At 41.0% G+C, this 15,066-nt stretch overlaps 1 protein-coding gene across 2 annotated transcripts in view; it reads left to right on the forward strand.

Annotated features, from left to right (window-relative positions):
* The window catches only part of LOC110501720 (calcium-dependent secretion activator 2), a 265,033-nt gene that overhangs the window by 195,893 nt on the left and 54,074 nt on the right, over positions 1-15,066 (forward strand). For both annotated transcript variants that reach the window (XM_036952033.1, XM_036952031.1), the window contains exons 14-18: positions 310-411; positions 1,692-1,755; positions 1,985-2,108; positions 2,306-2,406; positions 12,430-12,586. In XM_036952033.1, coding sequence (XP_036807928.1) covers positions 310-411; positions 1,692-1,755; positions 1,985-2,108; positions 2,306-2,406; positions 12,430-12,586 — 548 coding nt within the window. The remainder of the gene's footprint in view (positions 1-309; positions 412-1,691; positions 1,756-1,984; positions 2,109-2,305; positions 2,407-12,429; positions 12,587-15,066) is intronic.

The following is a 15,066-nucleotide window of genomic DNA, read 5'->3' on the forward strand; positions in this document are numbered from 1 at the left end:
GATTCTTGAATATTACTTATAAATGCCTCATGAGCTTAGTTCAACTGTCTAACCTCATCAGAACCCCAAAATATAAGCTTGTTTTATTCTATTGTTTGTAAACAATAGCATTGTAAACAAACCCTGTATAGCTTCAAAACATGGTTAAAAGTATAATTTTGATTTAATTTATGTTCAGTCCTTGCATCCATAGCACAGTCTATGAATTTGAGATGGGTTGGGTCCAACCCCATCCCTAAGCCGTTTGAACTGCAGATTGCCCCTTTAATGAAATGATCATCAAGAATTTGTATGTGTATTTTTCTTTAGGCCGGACGGAATGGGCACAGTGACTGAGGAAGAGAGAGAACAGTTTGAGGACATAAGAGGCCGTCTCCTGAGTCTATTGGACAACCAGATCATCCATTTTAGGTACTACTTCCTCTACGATTGACGTGATTACACACGATGGTATGTCATAATATTTGTCAGTAATGCACTTGTAACTGAGTATAATAAGAGCTTTCAACACATTTAAACAAGTGTGAAATACTGTGTATTGGATTTTTGGTCCAATATACAGTAAGCCTAACAGAGCGTTGGGCCAGTAACTGAAAGGTCGCTAGTTCAAATCCTAGAGCCGACAAGGTGCAACATTTGTTGATGTGCCCTTGAACAAGACACTTAACCCTAATTGGTCCAGGGTCGCTGTTGATAATGGCAGACCCTAGTCATGACCCCATTCTCCAATGGTGTCTCAGGAGAGTTGAGATATGTAAAAAAAAAAAAAACATTATCAATTCCCGTATCAATACCCACTTGAAATAGGAAAGGTTTCAGCACCCACCAAATTATTATTATTGTTATAATCTGTGAGCTGCCATTCACCATTATTGCATTGTATGGCCTTATTGTCAGGGCCATGGAAACAGATCCAGACCTTGAAGGATGGTTTGTTCAACGCCTGTGAAGGGCCCTCCATCTGGTCCCAAGGAGGAAAGAGGGTAGATGGGGACAAGAAGTTGGTAGGGGGCTGTTGAAAGCAGCGGGGGTCAATAGCAACACTCCTCAACGATAGGCTAATGGCAGTAAACAATAGCCTAGACAATGTTGGGATTATGCTAATATGCAGCAGACAGGAACGGGGTGCATATAGTTCAGGATTAAGGGGGACCACAGCGAAGTTGATTAAGGGCTATAAGAGTTGTTTGGTAATTCCTCATCACGCACGAATTGACATGTTTGACAGGGACCACCTCAAATCCACTAAAAATATGATATATCCATTTGGGAGAGAGATTACCCTGTAGGTCAGTATCTATTTGCTTGTTTCCAGTCCATTATTACAGAACAAAGCAAGATCACCAGAGTTCCGAGAGCCATGCAGGCAATACATGTGTGGTCATGGGCATTTGCCTCCAACTTCTGACCACTACTTTGTTAAGGACTAGCATTTCAATGTTAGTCCACGCTTGTTGTTTACGAAGCATGTGACAAATACAATTTTATTTGATTTTGATCACCCACAGTTTTGACCTACATATTTGTGCCGGTCATTGTCTAATCAAAGAATGCAGTAAAGGCTATAGTCAATAAATGTTTTTTTTTTTGTGAAATGTCGTGCATTGGCGTCCTTTCAAACATCAAGCATTCCACAGTATCTTTCTTGAAAATGGTGTAGATGCGATGTCCACTCACACTTGTATCTACAGGTACTGTTTCCCCTTTGGACGACCAGACGGGGCCCTCAAAGCGACACTCTCCCTACTAGAAAGGGTATGTTGTGCTTGAAAGCTATGTCTGCTGTCTAAGTCTGTTGTTATTCTTTTGAGTTTACATTGTTTTTGTATTCTTCAAACTGCAGATAGTTGTATTGACCAGAATGTGTTGGGATATCCTTGTTGCCTTCCACTCTAAACAGGTTTTGGGTCACTCTTTTAAGGATCTAGTAGTCTGTTTTGTTGTGTTTGGCATTAGGCTTATGACTGTGTTTGGATAATTCTAGGTTTTGATGAAGGACATCACCACACCGGTTCCTCCTGATGAGATGAGGAAAGTAGTCCAGAAATGTTTGGAGAAAGCTGCCCTTGTCAACTACTCCCAGCTGACCAAACACGCTCAGATCGAGGGTATGTGCAATCCCAGCTCACGTGTGGTGATGTTACTGTGTCGTATTTCACTGTCATGTGTTTGTGTTTAGTTTTGTTAAAGTATATGCAGTGTTTGTCAGTGTTCCTAATACAGTATACAGGGTGCTGGTTAGTGTTTTAGTGTATACGGTGTGCTGGTGTCACAGTGTTGGAATGTCTGTGTGCTAATGTAACAGCTGATGCTCAAGCTGCCACGGAGAAGAGGTTGGAGGACATGATGCGACTGGGAGAACTTTGTATTGAGGTCCTGCAGCAGAATGATGAGCACCATTCAGAGGTAGGACCATTCCGCCAGACTAACTATCATGTTTCAAGGTAAGACCCAGATCCAGACAATGTCAAATTAACAACAGTTTATTAATCCAACAGGGGCAGGCAAAGACAGGTCAAGGGCAGGCAGAGATCAATGATCCAGATAGATGGGACAAAAGTACAGGACGGCAGGCAGGCTCAGGGTAGGCAGAGGTCAGTAATCCAGATAGATGGGGCAAAGGTACAGGACGGCAGGCAGGCTCAGGGTGCAGGGCGAAATGGTCAACACCAGGAAAACAAGAACACTCAAGAGACAGGAACAGAGGGAAAACACTGGTTGGCTTGACGAAACAAAACAAACTGGCAACAGACAAACAGAGAACACAGGTATAAATACACAGAGGATAATGGGGAAGATGGGCGACACTTGGAGGTGGTGAAGACAATCCCAAAAACAGGTGAAACAGATCAGGGTGTGACACTTACAGCATCACCCTCACAACACACACACACACACACACACACCGTTTATTCATTATACACATCACCATAGTACTGTTTATTTTGACGTCACGTATGATTAACAATACCATTTAGCTTAAGGTTGAAACATTCAATTTTTATCCTAAAACAATTTAAAGTAATATTGAAATCATGTTGTGGGTTGTCTATAATAATTGTTATGCCACAGCATTGTTGAATTCTCATTTCTGATTGGCTAGGAGGGCATTCTAGAGTGGGTATTACGTTTAGGTATGTTTTTATATATAAGAAAAAAATATTTCCTAGAATGCAATAGATCAAACCGTATGGAAGGGAACAATCTAACATCTCATGACAAAGAAAAATACTACTTGACATCTTTGAGTTATAATCAAACTGATATTTGAAATGGTATTTGTATTCTTTATATTAATAAATGGCATATCATTTTGACGAAATATTTGTCAAATGAATGAGACTTTCATGTCTCAGTTAAATTGCTTTGAATTCAATTCTACTTCCTTCAAATCAAATTCAATTCAAGTTCTGCTTTCTGTGGGGTTAGGCCAATTCAAATTCATTGTTTGAATTAAATTAAATTCAATTCAGAAATTTCAAATTGACCCAAACCCTGATGTGCACAGAGCTTTAGCATCACAACACTTACCACAGTGTACTTAGTCAAAGTGCATTCAGAAAGTATTCATACCCCTAGACTTTTTCCACATTTTGTTGTGTTACAGCCTGAATTCAAAATGTTTTAAATATATATTTTTTGTCACTAATCTACACACTACCCCATGATGACAAAAAATGCTAATTTATTGAAAATTAAATACAGAAATATCTCTTTTACATACATATTATTACCCCTGAGTCGATACTTTGTAAAAGCACCTTTGGCAACTATTACTGCTTTGAGTCATCAAGAAACTGAAGATCTCGTACAACGCTGTGCACTACCTTCACAGAACAGAGCAAACTGGCCCTAACCAGAATAGAAAGAGGAAATGGGAGGCCCCAGTGCACAACTGAGCAAGAGGACAAGTACATTAGAGTGTCTAGTTTGTGAAATAGACGCCTCACAAGTCCTCAACTGGCAGCTTCATTAAATAGAACCCGCAAAACACCAGTCTCAACGTCAACAGTGAAGAGGTGACTCCGTGATGCTGGCCTTTTGCCTGTATTTCGAACCCACAAATGCTGATACTCAACTAGGCTAAAGAAGGGCAGTTTTATTGCTTCTTTAATCGGGACAACAGTTTTCAGCTGTGCTAACATAATTGCAAAAGGGTTTTTTAATGATCAATTAGCCGATTTAAATTGCTTAACTTGGATTAGCTAACACATCGTGCCATTGGAACACAGTACGCCTATGTAGATATTTCATTAAAAAATCTGCCGTTTCCAGCTACAATAGTCATTTACAACATTAACAATGTCTACACTGTATTTATGATCAATTTGATATTATTGTAATGGGCAAAAAAATTGCTTTTCTTTCAAACTCAAGGACATTTCTAAGTGATCCCAAACATTTGAACGGTAGTGTATTTGATACCATTCTACTGATTCCGCTCCAGTCATTACCATAAGCCCATTCTCTCCAATTAAGGTGCCACCAACCTCCGGTGGTGTGCAGATGGGTGAAAAAAAAACATTTTTAATCCATCTTAAATTCAGGCTGTAACACAACAAAATGTGCAATAAGTCAAGGGGTATGAATACTTTCTGAAGGCACTTTAAGTCATAAAACATAATATACAGATCAGAAAGAAAGGATTTTTTCATGCAAATGTCACTAATCTCAGTGTCTTTCAACAATACATTTTTGCAGTCAGTATAGGCCTCCTCCAATGCCTAGTTTGCTTCAATAACACAACGACTTAACTCTTTTTAAATTTGTTGAACTTTTACCCCTTTTTCTCCCCAATTTCGTGATATCCAATTGGTAGTTACAGTCTTGTCCCATCGCTGCAACTCTCATGCAGACTCGGGAGAGGTGAAGGTCGAGAGCCATGCGTCCTCTGAAACACGACCCCGCCAAACCGCACTGCTTCTTGACAGACTGCTCGCTTAACCTGGAAGCCAGCTGCACCAATGTGTCGGAGGAAACACTGTACAGCTGGCGACCGAAGTCGGTGTGCATGCGCCCGGCCACAACAACTCAACTCTTGTCACAGATAAATATTTCAGTTGAAATGCAACCTTAAATGCTGTATTGGTTTCTATTTTTGAATGATTCTTGCCCGTGTCACACCAGAAGGAATTGCTTGATCATTTCACTAAGAACTAGTGACCACTTATTGTGGCGATGCCCATTCCTATCCTGTGTCTGCGATGGCCGCTGTGTGCCAAAGTGGAAGATGATACATCAAGTGCCAACACTGTAGTAATGTCTCTGGCGAGAAGAGATCAAAACAACGCCCACAGCCCATACGCACACATCATCACTCTTATGGTACGGTGTACAACTGATCAATTGTAAGTGGTGCGACGTCCACAAACACCATACATTTGCCTAATAAGTGGCAGCGCGGATTCAAACATCTGTTTCTGAGCGAGAAAGCTATTTATAACTGGATGCAAATCTGCATCTGTCACGACCACATATGAGATGAGGCCTTTTGTGGTAGGAGCCTGGCGCTGGAGTTTTAGTGGGTGGCCAGACAAGGTAACGCATCCCACGCGCTGTCAAAGGCAAAACGTTGAATTACGATCGCTTTCCATGTTTTCGCCATTTGTGTAAATCAAACCGGTGATGACCCTCTTCAGTGTTTTATGCTAAATGAAAATTCCAGAGATGCCCTCAATTTCTCTAATTTCTGTCTTTCACTTTCCCTCTTTTTCTAATATGAATTGGAAAGGGAAGAGAGGTAAGTTTATCTCATGAAAACTCCAGCTTCATGTCTGTCATGTCCACTTCCATCAAATTGTGTTACGTCCCAAAGCCTGTCAACATCTGTCAGTCATATACCACACCTCACTCATACCCTGTAAAGCTCTGTTCATGGTTCACATTGAGGAGATGGTTGATACTGAGAAACAGTGCAACGTGGTGTACCCACTACAGGTTGTGGTCCTGGTGGACTGCTGAATATTATGTCCCATGGTACCTAATTTTGCTCTTTGGGTATCTAATGATGTAGTTTTTTTGGTGATTATTGTACCACAATTTACTGTACAAATAATTTCAGTCAGTCTTTCTTGACATATCTTCTGCCCTTCGTTTGCCCTCCTTGGTGTGAAGGAAAGTATTACAACCATTAACTGTGTCAATAGAAAGCAGCACCAATTCATGGATTCAAGGAAAGGAAATCATAGTAGATCCATTTATTCAGCGATGTTATTATTCACATCATGATAACCAAACCATTATACTGATCACAATAGATATCATTGGTGCATGCACACATACGCACGCACGCACCACACACACACAGAGACAGAGAGCTATTTCTTTTTTACTTTTTAATCTCTAATTGAGACTGTTACCATCCCTTGCTTGCTAAGCCTAAAGTAAAAGCACAGGCTCCTGGAGGAGCAATGTCCTTCATATTTATATGATGAATGCAAAGCACTTGTCACGCTTAAGGTTGCAAAATTCCAGGAACTTTCAATAAATTCCCTGGTTTTCCTGTAATCCTGGTTGGAGGTTTCCCGGAATCAGAAGGGAATAAACTGGAAATCCAGAATCCTCCAACCATGATTTCTGGTAGAAACTTCACAGAATGTTGCAACCCTAGTCATGCTGCGTCACCTCACACTCAGTCCCGCTCTCCTTCCATTTCTCTGTCTGTCTCTCTTCTCCTCTTGTTCTCTCTTGCTTTCAGTCACATACCTTTCATTTTTCTTCTTCCATCTCTTTATCGGAATCTCGCTCTCTCACTTAGAGACAACAGTTATGTGAGGATGCCTGTTGGTGTGAATGTGCGAATGGAGGAGAAAGGTGATAGGTAACGAAGCGTATGGCGCAAAGTCACTCTTTAATTGTGTTTTTTGTCACGGTGCGCTTAAAAGACACATCTGAAAAGGCTGATGACAATAGCCCTCAAGGCCAGGTATAGCTGTGAGACATATACTGTCTCTGACCGCCAGCCTAGTGTTTTGTTTGCCACAAGCGCCCACTAGAACACAGACAGGGACACACTCACAGACGGACAGACACACACACACACGCACATACACACGCACACACCCTTACACATACACACGCACACACACCCTTACACACACACACACACACACACAGGAACACCAACCTCCTTCAATCAATATGTCACATTGCTATTTTCGAGGGCTTCATTGGGCTAGTTGCACTTTTCTCTCACCTTACATGGCGACCACTGCTATTGAGTAGGATAGGAAGCATCTCTCTTGGGTGTGCAAGAAAAATGGGCGCGAACTGGCTCTTATTATGCTCTAGCTCATCTATGGCGATGATGGAGTCTTTGAGAAGCAACTGCAGCACTGCTAAATGTCCCCTCAATTTAGAGTTAAGAAGATGACTTTGTCAAGTTCCATTATGACAGAAAATGTCTTATAGATGGAGTCGCACACGAACAATTCTTACCGGTATGTGACCGCACTTACACACAGCAACAATATTCAAGGACCGGTCAGAACTTTAAGCAAAGATTGTGTTGAAGAATCACTGTAAATTATTTGGTTTGTAAATACATGTATGATGGCTAGACCTACCCCCCCCCCCCCCCCCCCCCCCCCCAAGACAAAACACTGAATTTCCAGTTGTATCACAACTTATTCGGCCTATACATTTGTAAACTCCTTGCACTGCACACAGGATCCTAGACAAAACAGTCCAATGTTTTGGAAATGTCATTGGCTTGACCTTCTGTGTTTGGACCTTTTTCAACCTTTTCCTATTTTGTGTGATGTAGGATCAAACCTCTAGTGCAAATGACACGAATGCCCGATGCAGCAAAATGAACTATGCTTATTTCAAGGGAATGAACACCCGAATGGATATGTAGCATTAGAATGGATATGTAGCATTATGTGGCATTAGAGATGATCCAACAACTTCAGGGTTGGGCTCACATTCTTCTCAATTCTACGGTGGTCCAGAGAGGAAATATGGAGGGGAAAAAATAGATAATTCCCTCATTTTGTTGAGATTACCATTGATTTATCTCATGATCACTACATAACAAAAACGTTTTGTCACTAGGTTATCATAAGTAACACGCATCATCCATTCATGTGTTCAGATGCACGATAACCACCTCATCAAGGATCCCTGTGGCTGCGTTGATTGCGATGCGCTCATGGGGCATTTAAGCTCTGAATGATGCCTGACATTAGCTGGCAGGCTGATTGAATCTGATCAGCCTGTCAGGAATGGAGCTCACCCACGCTGTATATTTTAATATGATCCATAAAACATGAAATGTCCCTTGCGATTATACACATATCAGTTATGCAAGCTAACAACCAGCATAGATAACAAGCTAGCTAGCTATCGAGTTAACAAGACTACCTAACTAACTAGCTCACAAGAGGGAGAGGCTATACAGGCACGCCTGGAGCCTAAAATGTATGATGTATGGTCGAGCAGCAAGAGTGGGGGACAAACAGAATCAGTTCAGTCAGTTGTCGTTATGAGCCCTCCCCAGCTAGCTAGTTCATGCTTGTGTCTAGAAACTGTGACTTGGGCGTGTTCAGAATCATTCCGTTTTCATTGGACTGCAAAATCCCTGGCCTGATATTAGCTAAATCAAATCAAATAAATGTATATAGCCCTTCTTACATCAGCTGATATCTCAAAGTGCTGTACAGAAACCCAGCCTAAAACCCCAAACAGCAAGCAATGAAGGTGTAGAAGCACACTATCAAGCTGCTTCCCTCTAAGTTAGTTACTGCAGGACAGCAGTGCGCCGGGCAAGCGGGACTCGGGAGCGAAGGATACACTGTGCCCAGTGTTGTTGTGTTGCTAATTTGTAGTGCAAACTCTCCCCATTGAGCAACAGTAGAATATATCACGGTGACATCCAGATGGTTACTACCAATATTACAAATTATTTCATGTAGTTTGCTATCCTGCTCTAAATATAATCAAGTATGGAACATATTTAGCTCCCCACGTGCTCTTAGCTCAAGGTAAGGGACATTTAGCTTGCTAACATTCTAACTTATAAACTGACAATGTGCTCCAAACACAAATAAATGCATGGTGTACCATCCCTAAGTGTAGCAATCAATAAAATGTATGTGCTAATCCACTGTGGGCTCTGCTGTAAAGGCCTTCTTTCAAAATAGACCTGGGGCTTTCCCATCCAGAGACGATATGCATAAATACATTTCAAAATATATAGAGACCCATTCTGAATGAAGCCGAGGACAACTAGACCCGTTCCTTATGGACCTGGTCGGATCCAGACCTGGCCCGATTACGCTCCTTTGTTAACCGGAGCTGATGAAGTGTGATGGAGAGGAGGTAGAGAGAGGTGATGCTCTAGCAGGGGCTGTGCTGTGTGTGTAGGCTACTGTGAGTGTGAGCGAATGACACAGAACAAGGAGAAGGGAGGGAGAGACAGCAACCAACCAAGCCGACTCGCCCTATAGTAAACCAATAGCTATCATAACCTCGCTATTTATCATCCAATAGGATTACATACTAGTAGTACCTGTCTTGACTGCATCGAACTGGGAGAAGCTACTTTTATGTAAGATAGCTGACTTTTGTCAGTATGTTCGTCTCTATTTACTCTCAGATAATACAAACATTGCATCAAAGTAGACATCGTACAAAACTACAAATCCCTGCAAGCTCCTGCACGTCATCTCTCACTGATACCTTCTCTAACAGGTATTGTGTCAATTTGCACAAGACAGTTCACAGAATTGTCAATTTAAAGAAATGTTGCCAATTTAGGCATTACTACATTTAGCTAACATTAGATAGTTAATCCAGAGATTCTTACCTTTAAGTTTATTTTATTTTTACAGTGCACATTAATCAACGTTTCAGTAAAAGTGCCGGTTTTAGCCAGCCGGCTAATTTTCAACCACAGTCCCTGGGCAGGTTATTAAAAACAAGTACAATATAGACAATCATTGAGCAGTGAGCACACACAGAGCAACATAGGACAAGCAAGACATAGCATACAGACAGAGCAACACAGGACAAGCAAGACGTAGCATACAGACAGAGCAACATAGAACAAAAAGCAACAAGACAAAATTCATAAAAGCAACAAAGTGTTGCTACAGACAACAACTTTGCCTCGATTCTGCAGTCACCTCCAGATCATCATGGTATTTGTACTTCTTTATGATAGCCATATTATCAGCTATTTAGAGTGGGGTTTTTTTTCGGGGGGGGGTACAGGCGAGTATATTGATGGACGTTACCTTGTCTTGGAGAGATGTACACGGTTGTCGGGGGGGTCGTACCAGGGTGGGCCTACATGAAGCGCGGCCCTTGTTTGAAGTGTTTCTAGAATTCCCTATGGGAAAAATGAATGGTGGAAAAACTCATATTTGAAATCTGTCCCCAAATGCAATACATTTTTGACTTGAAATCAAATATTTTATTAAATCTCTAGAATTAGTCAATAATGGGAAACAACTATGTATTCTTACATCATAGGTTTATACAAATGTGGAGCCTGAACTTTTTATGTTTATTTTATTTGAGGTACTTTATCTTTTTAAACTGTTGTCGCTGGCAATTCATGTGTAGTGATTTGTATTTCTTATTTTTGTTTATTTGCTTTACTTTAATGTTATTTTATGTGTCTTAAGAAGAAAATATACATGTAATGATGTCCTATGTTTATTTGTTATTGTAATTTGACATTTTATTTGTTAAAAAAAAGTCAGTTTAAAAGTAAATAAAGTATAGTTGTACTAATGATAGCCTAGTTACCACCAATGATATTGACTGTCGTAGCTTAGTTAGAATACTTTTTCATTACATTTCTATTGTATTTGTATTATGTAACAACCAAAAAGTTTATAAGCAAGCCCGTCTTGAACCAGGCACTAACTGCTAGCATATTACTAGTTAGTATTTATTGACAGTTCATAATGTCCAGTTTGGCTAGAAAGTTCTGTCTGGGTGACCACCTAACTGCAATAAGCTCAAAGTTTACTTTAATCATCCTTTCAAACCACCACCCCAACTCCAGTAAAAAAGATTCAAATAAAAAGCTTCAAGTTCCTTGGCGTACACATCACTGACAATCTGAAATGGTCCACCCACACAGACAGAGTGGTAAAGAAGGCGCAACAGCTCCTCTTCAACCTCAGGAGGCTGAAGAAATTAGACTCTGCCCCTAAGACCCTCACACTCAACTTTTACAGATGCACAATTGAGAGCATCCTGTCGGGCTTTATCACCGCCTGGTACGGAAACTGCACCGCCCCGCAGTGCTCTCCAGAGGGTGGTGCAGTTGGGGCCACACTGCCTGCCCTCCAGAACACCTACAGCACCCGATGTCACAGGAAGGCCAAAAAAATCATCAAGGACATCAACCACCCGAGCCATGGCCTGTTCACCCCGCTACCATCCAGAAGGCGAGGTCAGTACAGGTGCATCAAAGCTGGGACAGAGAGACTGAAAAACAGCTTCTATCTGAAGGCCATCAGACTGTTAAATAGCCATCACTAGCTGGCTACCACCCGGTTACTCAACCCTGCACCTTAGAGGCTGCTGCCATATATACATAGACATGGAATCACTGGTCACTTTAATAATGGAATACTAGTCACATTAATAATGTTTACATTTCATATGTACTCAATATATTGTATTTTTGTCAATGACACGCCGACATTGCTCTTCCTAATATTTATATATTTCTTTATTCCATCATTTACTTTTAGATTTGTGTATTGTTGTAAATTGTTATATACTACTGCACTATTGGTGCTAGGAACACAAGCATTTCGCTACACCTGCAATAACACCTGCTAAATATGTATGTGACCAATCAAATTGGATTTGATTTTGATTTGATTGCAGTTTAAAAACGCATTATGTCTGTCTGTGCCTTTCTAATAACTTTTTATGGCCTCAGCTTGGAGATTAAAGCTTAATATGAAAGCAGAATGTAATTACCAATATGCAATTTATCTTTATTGGGGTAGAGTACTATTGCAGCTTACTCCTGGGCTGATGTCATGATGCTGCTTGCATCTCTTCCTCAGTGTTGGAGTCCATTGTGCGCTCAAGGTCCTCTCTTTATGCTACCCATCACCCATTTGGCTGTTCCTCTGTTGGTTCTATTCATTAGATTGCTTTGATTTGCACATGGCATTTTCTTTTCTTTTTCAGAGCAGTCTTCTCGCCATCCATCTGTCACTTTTTCCCATCTTCCTCTGATTGTGTCATTTTACATTTTATGTCTATCTATTCTTCACCAGAGCCTCTCACGTAAACTGGAGATAGTGGTTTGTGAAGACTTGTGCTTTTTCATAAAAAAATTATATTTCCTTATTTCACCTTCTCCCTCTTTTTCTTTCTTTCTTCCTTTCTTTCTTTTTGTCCTCTCTCTCTGCCTTTTCCACCCTGCTCTTACTCATTCCTTCTCTTTTCTAGGCCATTTCATGGTGGCCGGAGATGATGGCGGAGCACGCAGAAACGTTCATGTCTCTCTACACCGTCGACATAGATGGTGCTCTGCAAGTCCAGCCGGTTGACTCATGGGATAGCTTCCCCTTATTCCAGCTGCTTAACAACTTCCTGCGATGTGACCGTGAGTTCGCCGTTCTCCCTGTGCCCCTCTTCTTCCACCTCTGACCCTCTGCTTCGCCTCCCAATACTGATTTAAAGCGTAGCCTACAACACATCACTGGTTCATGAGCACAGTTCAACTTCCAGTTCAGTAACTGTGAGTGGCGTGCGTCCCTTCCTTATACTGTTCCCTCTAATTATTTTGTTGTCCCCTCCCCCACCTCCTCCGTTTTGTGCTTGTCCGTATTTAAAGCACGGACTACAGCCCCTCCCTGTCCTGAGCTGTCTTCAAGAGCACGTCCCATACTTCACAGTGAATGTACGCACCACTAAGAGCACTAATTAACACCAGCAGTGCTGCAGAAAACAAGACTCGTTAGAAGAAGAGGTTAACTGTGCTTAAAGCTCCTGCACTTCTGCGTCGGCAACACAATAATTAACATCAGCATCAGTGAGGTAATGTGCAGAAAGGCTAGGGCCTGATGTCAGAACACAATTGTAAAGTCAGCGGCCTGGTGTGGCGCTGACCGTACGCCATCTGTCAGCTGAAGACCACCTTTCACTTCCTGTAATGCGAGGAGTGTCACACAGACAGGAGAGCATTAGCACGGTTTGAGGCACCTGTCTCACCAGGCTGTCCTCCATTTTGAGTTCTTTGCTCAGTGAACAGGAAACAGAAATGTTTAGTTTTCCCCTTTTTGTAAATGTACTTTGAACATAACTTGCAGCTCGTAAACAAACAAAGGGTACTCTGATAAAAGGTTATAGACCGAAACATTAATCTCATTTTGTTTTGATTTCACCTGCTACCCACCCCCACCATGTGTGAAGTCGGTGTCTGTGTCCGAAAACCCGTAATTGGTTTCTACATTTTATGCTGATTGGAATTGGGAAAATATCAAATTTCATAGAATGTGACATTTTGAAAATGTAGTATTATTTAAATGTCAGGATGTCATACTCATTTTGGCTTTTCATCTAGTAGAATTCACTGCACACTGTGGAGGAAGAGAAGCATCTTTTCAGACCCACATGTGTTTGACAACAGCTGATTATCAGCTGATAATCAGCTTAGAGAATGGGCTCTACCAATATGAACAAAATTTGCGCAAAATAACGCAATTGCAATTTAGAGGATGCATTCTAAGTATGGATGAGTCTAGTATGTTTGTATGTGTTGCTTACTGCATGCATTTATACTAAACAGTACTTTCTAAATAGTATATAGTATGATGAGTATGTCATTTTAGTAAGCAAGGCCGATTTTGTGCACGGCCAATGTCACTGGCATCCAGGTGTTTGCCCTTGCGTGCGCTTGTGTACTATCAAACTTCCTCTCTCTTTCTCTCTCTCTCTCTCTCATACTTCAGTTTTCTTCTTCTCTCTTCTCCCCGATTCACTCTTTGCTCTGAGCCTTTGTTTCATTGCCAGCTGAGAGTTGGCTACATCTGAAGTGTTGTTTTACATTGTCTATGCAAGCCTCACACAGAGCAGACAGACAGCTCAAGGGCAGTAATGTTCAAAATAAAACTCTCATTATGTGAGGCATAGGCAAAGATCATTATTGTTTTGTTTTTTTCATTCATTTTCTGTTATTAACTTTCTCCATTAATCTTGCAATTATTCCAACTGTCATAACAATTATTTGATTTGAAGAGTAAGGTAATGAGAATATAGGTTGAACAAAATCTAGACAAAATAATTATCATTTTGACTTAATGCAAATGAGGCCCCCTGTTTTTGATAATGATCTCTTAAGTGATAGGATCTAGGTGGCAATTAAATCAGGTAAAATGGATGAAAACGTCAAAGCTGATGGTATTTTTAGGATAAAATTAAACTATTTTTCTTAGTTGCTTAGCTATAGACCTGCATGGTCAAGTCTGCCTTTTAGGATTTGACAGTTTCCTACCTCCTTCAGGATGTCCACCTTGTCAATGTTGACAGATGCTTTGAGATATGTGAGTAAAAAAAACGTTTTTTCAACACACACAAAGCTGAAAAGAGGCTATGTTGATATCGTCTGATAAATGAACAAATACTGTACGTGATATTCCGAATTGAAGCGTTAGTTGTTTGTAATGCCACATTTGAATGATTGTTTTGTAGCGTGAACAAAACATATTTAATTTATCACACCAGGTCTTAATATCCACGTATTCTAAGGATTAACTAAATGCTCACTTTAGTGTCTGCATGTGTTGCGGGATGGGAACTTGTTGGGAGAGGAGCCGTGGTCTCTCAGGAGGGTAAAAAGGCTAGTGTTAATCATGAAGGAACAGAGTGATGGGGAATTAGGACTAATGAAGCCCTGAGAGACCAGCAGGAGGCCTACGCTCTCTTTCTTTGTCTCTCTCTCTCTCTCTTTTTCTATTTGTCTCTCATTTTCTATTTGTCTCTTTTTCTCTGTTTGTGTCTTCCTCTGTCTTTCTGTGTCACTCTTTGTTGTCTCTTTCCTCTCTTTTCTCCTACTTCCTTTGCACATCAGGACGTGTGAAGATG

The sequence above is a fragment of the Oncorhynchus mykiss genome, chromosome 2 (assembly GCF_013265735.2).
Source record: "Oncorhynchus mykiss isolate Arlee chromosome 2, USDA_OmykA_1.1, whole genome shotgun sequence".
In the NCBI taxonomy this organism is placed as follows: domain Eukaryota; kingdom Metazoa; phylum Chordata; class Actinopteri; order Salmoniformes; family Salmonidae; genus Oncorhynchus; species Oncorhynchus mykiss.